The sequence below is a fragment of the Pleurodeles waltl genome, chromosome 6 (genome assembly GCF_031143425.1).
Source record: "Pleurodeles waltl isolate 20211129_DDA chromosome 6, aPleWal1.hap1.20221129, whole genome shotgun sequence".
NCBI classification, from domain to species: domain Eukaryota; kingdom Metazoa; phylum Chordata; class Amphibia; order Caudata; family Salamandridae; genus Pleurodeles; species Pleurodeles waltl.
The window spans coordinates 1526605823-1526618247 of NC_090445.1; the positions used below are offsets into that span (position 1 = coordinate 1526605823).

The 12425-nt window shown below is 44.7% G+C and overlaps 1 protein-coding gene across 1 annotated transcript in view; it reads left to right on the top strand.

Moving 5' to 3' along the window:
- The first annotated feature begins 994 nt into the window (after positions 1 to 994).
- The window catches only part of C1QTNF12 (C1q and TNF related 12), a 147744-nt gene continuing 136313 nt past the window's right edge, over positions 995 to 12425 (top strand). Inside the window, exon 1 of the mRNA XM_069241091.1 lies at positions 995 to 4147. Coding sequence (XP_069097192.1) covers positions 3980 to 4147 — 168 coding nt within the window. The 5' untranslated portion in view covers positions 995 to 3979. The remainder of the gene's footprint in view (positions 4148 to 12425) is intronic.

Consider the following 12425-nt stretch of genomic DNA (forward strand, 5'->3'; position numbering starts at 1 on the left):
GATTGCAACTCAGAAACCTTTTTGCCCAAACCTGCTGTGACTTTGGCCCAATGGGTTTGCTGGATCATGTCAGAAGCAGGCATTGATATTTCTGTTTATGGAGCCCATTCCACCAGAGGAGCCATGGTTTCTAAAGCTTTTACTTTGGGTTCTAGGTTAGAAGATATTCTGTGTGCAGCTGATTGCTCCAGTGATTCTATGTTTAAATTGTTTTATTATAAACCTATTTGTGCATGATTCTTCTTTGGTGGTTGAGCAGCTTTGAACCAGCATAATCGGAGCCTCCGGTCCTGACATAGAATGCAAAATTTTCTAGCTTTGCGTCAAGAATTTTAGATTCTATTAAGGACACGGAGGCGAGGATTATCCCACTCATGGGGACAGTTCAGTTGGAGTTCTTTTCTAGGATCTGCAAGGTTTAGTTGCAAAGAAAGATGAAGTCAAGATGGTGCCTCTCTATTTTGCAGACTGTTATGGACTGCTATTGGTGGCTCATAGAGAGGCGAGGTTCAAAGCTTCAGTGTTATAGTGTGTTTTCTGTTTTTACTGTTTTACTATTGGCTGCTGTTTATTTGAGTAGTAAAGATTGAGAAGCATAATCGCCTCTGTGTCCTTAATAGAATCTAAAATTCTTGACACAAAGCTAGAAAAATGTGTATTCTCTACAGACCCTATAAACATGCCTCCTGGTAGTTTCTGTACTAACCCCAGGCACGTGACTACTATATTCAGTACAGACCCAGGCACCCGCATCCTGGATATTTCTCTACAGACCTTAGACACGCGCCTGGCAGGGAGGGAGAGATGGAGAAAGTTATTGTGGATTATTGCCAGTTCAGGGAGTGCCCCGGCAGGCGAACTCCCCTCCCCAGCCAGCCCTCCTTGCTCACCCACCATTCTCCAGTGGGGCTGGGGAGCTGTGTGAGAACCCCAGCCCCACCCCTCCCCTTTAATTTAAGAAGGAAAGAGCGGGGCTCTTCAGACTGCAGTTCATTCCATCAGGCGGAGAGGAGAGCGCGCACAGCGGAAGCACGGGGCGCGCACACGAGCGAGACCCATCGAGCCCAACCTGCAGCGCGAGAGCACGCATCAAGCACGAGACAGACACCAACCAGCAGCATGAGGAGCACCGAGCAAGGGAGAGAGCCAGCGCGCCCATCCTGCGCGCGAGGGTGCCCGGAGTGAGGCCAACCTGCAGCGTGGCGCGCACCCACCAAGAAAGGCCAGGGCACCGTCTGCCGCCGTCCGCACGCGGCATTTTGACTGTCTCGGCAAGGGGCGAGCAGAGGGCTAGTTGATGCTACAGCCTGTCGGACAGGGGCGAGAGAACTGTAATTAATGACTTGCGTCATCACCCAGTACATGAAGCGCCCCCCACAGGAGCCGTCTTCTTAGCACGGGGGCCTTCGGTGTGAGCTCGAGACCCGGTGGCTTTACCAGCACTGGCGGACATGAGAACCGTCTCACCATACTGATGCGTGCTGAGAAATGTGGCTACACTGTCACACAGAGGGCTTCTACTGGGCACTGCTTGCGCACTCTGGTCAAAAGCTATACCAGCCCTGGTGAGGCGTGCTGGTACTGTTCCAATAAAAGTATAGCAGTACTGCCCTATTCAGTGTACACCAGTTGATGAGAAATGCTGGCACTGTCCCACTACAACTATAGCATTCTGATGAGACGTACTAGTCAAAGTACATCAGCATGATGAAAAGTGTAGGTTCTGTCCAAATAAATTATAGCTGCGTTTACCACAAATCCAGGTTCTGCCCCATTACAATATATCAGCTCTAATGAGAAGTGCTGGCACTGTCCCGTTAAAATACAACAGTCTGATGATCAGTGCTTGTACTGTCCTAATAAAAGAATAGTCATGCTAATGGAAAGTGCGTATACTGTTCCATTCAAATTATAGGAGCTCTGACAAAAAGAGTTGGTACTGTCCCTTTAAAATTATAGCAGCGCGGATGAGAAGTCCTGACACCGCCCCATTAAAAGTATAGCAGCCTGCTGAGAAGTACTGGTACTGTCCCATTGCAATATAGCAGCCTGGTAAAAAGTGCCATTACTACCCCATTAAAAGTATATCACTGCTGATGAGAAGTGCTGGTACTGCCCCATTCAAAGTGCATCGGCCCTATCAGAGTGCTGGTGCTGCCATTTAAACGTATAGGAGCTGCTCGGATGAGAGACTAGGATTACCCATACAAACTGTGCTTTAAATGGGCCAGTACTGTCTGGTACTGAGTACCGGCACTTTTTTATTTTGAGAAGGAGAGTACCCGCACTTCTCAAAGAAAACGAAATATATGTAATTGGAGAGTACCGGTACTTCTCAGTAATAAGCAGGTACTCTCGTACGGAGTACCTGCACTTCTTTTTTTTCCATTTCAAGCACTGTGATACAAGTATAGCGACTCTTATTTGAAGTGGTTATAATTCCCCATTAAAAAGCTCGTGCTAGCCCATTAAAAAGCGTAACAGCCTCCATGAAATGTGCCCGCGCTAGCAGACAAGAGTACAGCAACTCTAGCGCCGAGAAGTGCCAATACAGCGCCAATAAAAGTACAACAGCCCTATTCTGAAGGGCAGCCACTGCCCCATTGAAAGGACAGCGCCCCTGCTAAATGTTCCGAAGAAACTATTTCCTAAGAAGTAAAGTTACAGCCCCATTAAAAATTCAGCAGCCCTGGTTTGGGATTTTAGTGCTGACTCATTAACAGTGCTGAGAAGTGTGTATACTGTACCATTAAATATGCATCAGCATTGCTGAGAAGTATCACTGGTACTGTACCATTAAAAGTCCATCAACCCCAGTGAAGTTCCTGTACTGTCGTAATAAATGTACAAAAGCCCCGCTAGCACAGCGGCTACATAAATAGGGCCACTTCTTGGAGGCGGGCAGTGCCTGCTCGGTGTTGCTCTGGAGGTCTTACACCTAGTGCGAGCTGGCCGCAGAAGACTGGGTATCACACGCACTGGGGCTGTTCACCCCTTCGGAGCAGGAGTCCCCTCCCAGTCTCTAAGGACCACCCTCGCGCACAGCGATGATCAGAAGGCAGGTGGGAGGGATGGAGCTGTCACACTGCCCTCCTGAATCTAGCCCCTTGTGTGCACAGTGAAACTATTGGCGAAGGACTCTGAGCTGGACTTTAGGCGCTCGACTTGTGGTGCACGATTATTGGCGCTTGACTCTAGAAGCTGCTGTCCTCGCAGTCAGGTCTTTGCACATACCACTGGAAGTACAATACGTCGTGCACGACTCTCGGCGCTGGATTTTTAGCGGTCTACCTTTTGTACATGGCTTTTGGCGCTTGACTCTTGGCGTTCGACTTTAGGCACTCAGCTGGCAGAACTTTATTCTTGTTACACGCCTCTAGCTGCACCGTCTGGCGATCTCGCGCCTTGGGCTCGACTGACTGTGCTGTTTTCTCGGGACGTGCTCCACCAACTAACACACTGACTTTGGTGCACGACTATCAGCTGGACCTCGACTTTGTGGTCGCCCCGTGGGTTTATGGCCGATCTCGCAGATGTGTGCCCCCTGGAGCGGTCTGCCTTAGCTGTCCTCACCCACTGACCTCCTGGCTGCCACCTTCCAGTGACGTGCAGACCCTTGACTCCAAGACAGCCCTTTATGGGTGCACAGGAAGTCTCCAAAGCATCCCCCGTCGTCACGCCTCCTGGACACTAACTGAAGATCCCTGGAATGATACTGGAAGGTTTGGGGTCCTTCTCCCGGAGGTGTTTGGGCTCCTGAGTGAGCTCGCTAGACCTTTGTGAACACCAGACACGTTTATTCCCGTCTCAGCCACTGCTCGCCGCATCCTCCATTGTACCTATCCGGGGTACCGCGTGCACACAGCCAGCTTCTCCTGTGCAGGGCATCGTCCACTGGCCCCCAGCACCGTACCCCTCGCTCCGTCCTCCGTACTCCAGCAGCCTCTCGAGGACTGGTCCAGCGCGCCAGCGAGGCGCTATGAGGGGCTGGGTGCTGGCCGTGGTGGCGGGACTAGTGTGGCAGCACTTCGTCCTGGTCCGAGTGGCGGCAAAGAAGGAGCGAAAGAAGGGGAAAGAGCAGAACCAGTACCTGGTGCCGCTCAACACCACCGTGTCCAACAGCGAGGAGTTCCCAGGGCAGGTCAAGGTAAGGGGGAAGCCATGCGCGGCCGGCGCGGCGTGTACTGAGGGCCGTGTGCACTAAGGCGAGCGCACAACCCATTCACAGAGTGCTGCATGGTGTATATTCAGAGGAGCACAGCTTCCGTGCACATACAGAACATACCTGCCCGAGGACCGCATGGTGTATATTCACATGTGTAGAATATCAGTTCATAATTAGAGTCAGTCCCGGTTCCAGGAATTTATATCTGGATGGGCCAAGGGTGCGTTTGGGTGGGCCAGTAAGTGCCCAATTTTCGACAATTCTGGAGATAGCCTACAACCTGGGCTCTGGTGCCACTGCACATGCTGCATGATTGGCAGGTATACCCCTGTACCCTCTTCCCCAAAACACACCTCCCACTGCAGCATGCCTCAGACACGCCAACGGGCTGTTTTCTTTTTATGGGCATGCCCAGAGTTTTGTCTCAGACTGCAGTAAAATATGGGAAATCATCTAAAGGGGGTATTTTTCTCCCTACCAGTACACAAGTAAAACAGCTATTATTAAAAAAAATAAGCACTATAAAAAGTATTCTAGAGATTTCTTATTGCCCCCCTGACTGATAATGTGAACAAAAGTAAAACTAAAAAAAAACACATTTTCCGACATGGAGGAAGCAAGTAGCAGGTGCTTTCTCTGTGGCCTCTTTTGCTGTTCCTGGGAGGGCCAAAGGTCATGTTTGGGTGGGCCTGCTGAGAGAACATAACTGCCAGGAGGAGAGCATGGTGTACACTTACATGTGTACAATATCCTTTCATACTTAGAGAACATACCTGCCTCGAAGACAGCATGGTGTGCACTTACATGTGTACAATATCCTTTCATACTTAGAGAACATACCTGCCTCGAAGACAGCATGGTGTACACTTACATGTGTACATTATCCGGTCATACTTAGAGAACATAGCTGACGTGAAGACAGCATGGTGCATACTTGCATGTGTACAATATCCGTGCATACTTGGAGAACATGTCTGCCCCGAGGACAGCATGGTCTACTTACATGTGTACAGTATCAGTTCATACTTAGAGAACATACCTGACGGGAAGACAGCATAGTCTGTACATACATGTGTACAATATCAGTTCATACTTAGAGAACGTCTGCCCCGAGGACAGCATGGTCTATACTTACATGTGTACAATATCAGTCCATACTTAGAGAACATACCTGACTCGAAGACAGCATGGTCTATACTTACATGTGTACAAAATCAGTCCATATTTAGAGAACATACCTGACGCGAAGACAGCACGGCGTATACATACTTTCGTACAATTTCCAGTTACGCATACAGAACATCATATCATGAGGCTTACGTGGTGTGTATTCACATGTGCACAACATTTGCGGTTCTAGAGCTGGTGGCGCCCTGTGCCGATCTTTTTTGGTGCCCACCGTGTGACCTACTTCAGAGGGATTCCCTCTCTACCACCCTACCCCCTCTCTCGCATACATTTCTCTTGTATTATTGTATTGTATTCTAATAATATTTATATAGCGCTTACTACCCCTGACGAGGCGTGGAAGCGCTTTTCGGCGAGTACCACGCTACTCGGGAACCCAAAAGGAATTAGCGGTAGATTAGTATAGGGGAATAGGAGTACAGTTTAGTATTATTATGAGTAAATTTGAGCCATGGATATGTGAGTTTGTTAGTTGGATTGACTGGAGTAATGGAGTGGTGGAGGAGGGAAGAATCCAGAAGTGTTAATTGGGAGTTTATGGTAATAGGATTTATAGTGCTAGTCATATCAGTGCAGGGTGTTAGAGCACTTTACATCACACACACATTATACAGAGACAATGACTCATACCTGTGTAAATGTTACATAATACCCTAAGGATCACAAGGTGTAGGAATCACATGTCCTCCATTCTAGTAGGTAGTATATGTTTAGGAGGGTTTGGTCTGGAGAAGCATAACTCAGGATTTAAAATGCACCACAGTTGGGGTTGTTTTTACTCATAAGAATGTATTTCTACCCAAACTAACTTTTTTCACCAACATTAGGATATTGAAAGACTGGGGAAAAACATACCCTTCTAACCAATGCCACATAGTTTGCTCTTTGATGACAGTTCTAAGGTGTCTGTGTTATATAAGGATTATAGCTTATGAACTGCAACCAGCAAAAGCACCTCTGTGTCAAAAGCAGTAACCTACTGCGCTTTTCATATAAATTACTGTTCTGTGATCTGCATGGTGCACGTTTTGGCAGCAGGCATATTAACCTCATGCACTACTTTATGATGAGTCAGACATGTCCTAGACAAAACTCTGGTCTCTCTCCATCAGGAACATTAATCACGAAAGTTATCTTGGCATTTTTATTGTTGCTTGAAAACTGCTGGACACACAAGGAACTCTGCAACAGTACCAAACCAAGTATAAACCAATAATTTATTTCTGAACACAGCACCCCCCTCAACCCCAAACTCAGCACCAGATGCGGCTGCACTGCTTGCACCCTCCTAGAGCCGGCCCTGGAACACAATATCCGTTCACAGATACAAAAAATACACCAAGGACTGCGACATGTATACGCACATGTGTACAATATTAGTCATATATATAGAACATAGCATGAGGGTTATGTGGTATATGCTCAAGTGTGTACAATACACATTCACACATTCATGAAATACTCTCAGGGCTGTGTTTTGTGTCGTTAATTATGACAATATCCACCAATTGTATTGTAATTGAATATATCTAGCGCTTACTACCTCTCATGAGGTGTTGAAGCCCTTTCAGGTGGGCAGCACGCTACTTCAGAACCCTCATACTGAATATAATTCTGCACATTTACTCCATTTTCTATGTAACCAATTCAATTAACAGGAGTTGGGTGTGATCTTTACGGGGTGGTGTGAATTAATGCAAATAGTTGGCCGTATTAATAGATGAGCTACAGGACATTAGGTATTGTTTGATTACAGGGATGCTGCTTTTAAAGGAGAGGTTGTGATCTTTGAAATGAGGAGTGGGCAATATGCAGAAATATAATAATAGGGATTAAGGCAAATGTGTGTGACTTAGAGAAAGCTGTGCTCTGAGGGAGTAAGCATGCAGAGGATGTAGGTAGTCAGGGGTGTATAGATTGTAAGCACTCATGCAATGGTCTGTTCACATACAGAAAACATGAACAGAAGGCTGTTCTGTAGTGTGTGCTCACAGGTGAACACATTGTTCATATATATATATATATATATATATATATATATATATATATAGCATATTCAGAAAGCGGAATGACTCACATGCAGTGGCATAACAAAACTTGAGGGGGGCCCCAGCAAAGTACATGGAGGGAGCTCCCTCCGAACATATTCAGGAGCTTTCACACCCGTGTTCTGTGCTGAGGGGCCTCTAGAACTTGGGGGCCCTCTGCACCACGGTGGCCTGTTTTATGCCACTGCATACACATACTTATCTATTCACAAATTAAAAAAATACACCGTGGCGTTTTCTGACTTGTCAGTATCTGGTCCCATATCTAGAACATACACCCAGGGCTAGGTGAGGTTTACTCACAGGTGTACAACATTCATTCCCATACACAGAATGTATACTGATGGTTATGTGATGGGAATGCACATGTGCACACTACATACCTATTTATATAAAATGTACTATGTGTACAAAGTCTGTTTCATATATAACCAGATGTGTGTGGTGTGTTATCATGAAAAATATTATCTTTTCATATATATAAAACCTACACCAAATGGAGATGCCTGGTATATCATCTCAAATGAGCCAAATATAGTCACATAGAAATTTATAATGTGTACTCAAATGAGAGGTGGGAGAGACATTGAAAGATGGAGCCAGGTTCGAAACTGAAGCCTTGCTCAGCTCCAGTTTGTTTTGGAACTTCAAGCCCATAACAAGCTGAGCTTTCATGTGGCAGCTGTCTAAAACCCTCGCTCTACCTAGGGTGTGGTGTTACGGCTAGAGCTGCAGAATTTAGAATTAGGGTACCAGGTTTGAATCTTAGCATCTGCTCAACATCCTGCAATTCTAGTCAAATAACTTAAAACTCTGTGATGCAATAAAAAATGAACGTGCCCATGGGTAATGTAACTAGTGTTCATGTAAAGCACTCCAATACCTTGGGTCGAGTTCACACAATATAAAAACTGCAGAAAAATACACAAAGTGATAAAAGCAAATCATTCACAGAAAAAGGAGAGACAAAAAGATATCCATTTAGTATGTGATTTGTGCAAAGTGAAACCAGAAAAGTTGGATAAATCATGCCTGCCCCGCTCACAATGTGTGATCTTAGGCAAATATTTAATTTCACCAAAACAAAATTTTCTTCATATTCATGTATCATAGCACTTTCAAATATTTGCGTTCAGTATTCTAGCTGTGCATAAACCTATTGTGTTTGATTTAATAGATTATAATGTTGCTGTATAATAATCTGAGCTATATCAAGAATTGACATGACAAGTGTCTTGCCTCTTCGTTTGCTAATTGCACTGTCTCCAGTGCAGGGATAGGAGCAGGAACGGTCCTCTGTTCATGTTTAAAAACTATCACTTTCAATGACTACTTCTCAGTTCTGTGCTATAACATGGTGTAATAATTAAAAAAAATCCCCGTTAACAAATACACTTTGTTTGCAGTTTGAAGATACTTGTATTCTATTTTATGTAATGTTGTTCAATGATTTACAGGACAAGCATTTTCATATCTTGGCTCATGCACAGACTCTAAGAGATGAGCCTTACCTTTGGCTCGGTGCTTGCTCGGCCCACCTCTAACTCAAATGTGTAAATTACTCAAATGTGTAAACAAACAGCAGTAACAGGGCAGCAAAGGGGTGTTAGTGTTTTTTAAAACTATTTTAACTGCGTTTAGTAACGTTTCTTGCACCTTGCACTTTTCCAGCTGCCGCATCCTGTTTGGCCGTGTTCAGTGAAATACTTGCGGGGTACCAACATTGATGCCATTTTGGTCAGTGTACTAGTCGTCCGGCTCAGCTGACTATTAAAGTAGCCTGAGGACATGGACCAGCAAGCCCATCTGCGCCCATCTGCGTTTGGACAGGGCCAGGGGCCAGAACTCCTGCCCATTCTGCCCACAACCCATTAATTTATTAGAAGGATGAAGTATTTCGACTACAGGAACCTGTGAGTAATGACTGCATTGATAGCTTAGACCCTAACAATGCTTTGCATACAGACAACGTTATAAGCAAATCCTGCGACAAAACCCTAGGTTTTTCAGAAAAAAAGCACATAAAAATGAGCTGCCATTTGAGGAGAATAAAAGCGAAAGTGGAGTTTCTATTTGGTCAACTGCAGATCTCTTCCCAGACATAAATCAGATCTCTTCATTTTTCTTGAAGGGACTAAACCAGAGCTGCTATTTCTAACAGAAACCTGTCTGGAGGAGGACTCTACGCTAGACATTACTGTCACCCTCCCGCAGGACTAAAGCGTTGCAAAAGTTGACTGTCAAAGTGGGCGCTGGGGTGGTGTTTATTTTCAAGAAAGATTTAAAAGGTAAATTTTCCTCTTCACCTCTGCCCAGTTGTGAAAATCTCACTTTTCCAATCAAAATGTCCCACACTTTCACGTAGTCAGGGATACTCATACACCGACCATCTGGCACTCTCGTTGAGTTCATACAATCTTTACCAGATCTGGTTGCAGAACAATGTATGCAGAAAGAAAATTACATAGTACTGGGAGATCTCAATCTAGACTTCCAAACATTCAATGCTCAAATGCAAACAACTTAACTCAAGATGTGGAAGCCATCCAATTTACACAGATAGTGATGCAGCCCACACACAAGAAAGGTCATCTCCCGGCCCCATATTCTCAAACATACTCTAGTTAAGGGTAAAGCCTCATCTCCCTCTATGCTGGTTGGATCGCAAGATGATCCCTTTTTCTCTCAATAATAGAGGAGTTAAATCCACTCAGTCTTGGTGAACGAGGCTCTGTCGAAGTTGGGCAAAAGTAGATGATGATAGCTGGATTAGCCTCCTCTCCAGTTCTGCTCCAACAATAACAGGAGACTTGGACTAAATACATTATACATTTGAAGACTGGTTAGCGAATACATTAGAGCAGATAATCCTAAGGAAATGCCAAAAAATGAGTCATACCCAAGCCCGGACCCCTTGGTTCACAAATTATTTATTAACCATGAAAAAGGAATGTAAGAGAGTGGAGAGAAGCTAGAGAACACTATGACACAGCTATTAAAATATATAAGGACATTGAAAACTCTTCTAACTCAGCAAAGGACCTTTTTAAAATTGTAAATTCACTTATGAAGCTACCGGCTCCACAATCAGTCCCAATAGCTTCTTAAGCTAGATGCAACATTTTTGCAACTTACTTCCTGGAGAAAGTCAACTAAATCATCCTAACTATGCCTAGGGTAGTAGCTCAAAACACTAATGATGCTCCAACGCTACAGGGAGGAAAGGCTAAAGAGCATCTGTCTCCTTTTCCAAGATCAATTCTTTAGATGAAGAAAGCCTTCTCAGATCAATCAAGTCAGGATCACCACTAGATCCTGCACCCCCAAATATTCCCCGAAAGTTACAGACCAATGTCCATGCTGCCAGTTAGCAGTAAAATCATGGAAAAATTTGTCAAAAAAACCTAGCCACATTTCTGGAGCATCGGGGCCTTCTCCACCATACCCAAGTGGGCTTTAGAGCAGGAAACATCAAAGAAACCTTGCCTGAGGAACTCAAAGCAATTCTAGACTCAAATGGTTCAGCGACAGTAATATTCTTGAATTTAAGTGCTGCTTTTGACACTGTGTTTTATTTGACACAGATCAGAAGACTAGAAGATACTGGAATTGCTCTCAAAGGGCTAACCTGATTTTTAAAAAACAGAAGCTTTCAGGTTTGGGAGGAATCTTTTTGTTCAAACATGCTGGCCTGGGAGCATGGGGTGCCACAGGGCTCATCTCTAAGCCCTACCCTTTTTAACATTTATGTGTAACCTCTGGCAGACCTCATATTGGAGCATGGATTTTCACTGGTATCATGTGCAGATGATGCCTAAATAACCATTTTGCTAACCCAAGACAAAGCAGCTCACTCCACCAAGCTTAGTGCCTGCCTCAGAAATGTCACTGACTGGATGTCCAGTAACAACCTGAAACTCAACGGTGACAAAACCGTGCTACTGATGGTCGGAAACAACCCCACATTATGGACCTAATTTCAGTGGCCAGTTTACTTAGGTGACTGACTCCTAAAACTGAAAAAAAATGACTGGGCTTCTGGATCGATTGGCACCTTACCATGGAGACCCAAGTCAAGAAATTGTTTTGACCTTCTTAGGACACTAAGGCCCATATTTATACTTTTTTTGCACTGCATTTGTGTCATTTTGTGACGCAAAATCGGCAAAACGTACTTACATTTGTACGTTTGCGCCGCTTTTGCGTAAAAAAATGATGCAAATGCGGCGCAAAAAAAGTATAAAAATGGGCATAAGGGAGGTCCTGAGTTGACTGCATTAAGCCACTCGAAAAACAATAGTCCAAGACCTTCTGTCCCGGCTTGATTATGGTAACTCAGTTTTCCTGGAAAGTCCGTTGTATGTAATCAAGCACTTACAAATCATTCAGAATGCTGCAGCTCACAATATCCTAAAGATCCCCAAGTCTCAGCTGGTCCCTGCATCCTTGGCAGGGCTGCACTGGCTGCCGTTCCTCAAAAGAATCAAATTTAAAATCCTCTGTATGGTCCATCTAGTGATACACAATGAACATTCCTTTGTAGTACAGCAGTTACTTACCCCCTACAGACCTAAAAGACTACTATGCTGATCTGAGCAAAGAGTTCTTACTGTACCAAAGTTCAAGAGAGCAAGAAGTGGAGGTCTCTCTTTTGCCTACCTGGCTCCAGAGCTTTGGAATTCTCTACCTCCAGCACTGAGACTGATCAAACAAGAATCCATATTCAGGAAATTACTTAAAACACACCTCTTTGAATGACCTGCTTTTGGCTCAGCCACTATGTGACGGACATGACTTTCAGCACTGTGAGGCCTGTTGGTTAGTCATGAACTCTGCAAATCCCTAGCATAACATAGCATACCGTACGTATGTGAAAACATAGCAAATTTACTTGTAGTTGTGTGTATGCACGTACTCAATGCATATTCGGACTCATATAAAGCATATAATCATATCTGAGTGGTGTGCACTCTTTTGTACACATTTCCATATGTCTGTGAAAAATTACAGTGATACCCATACAG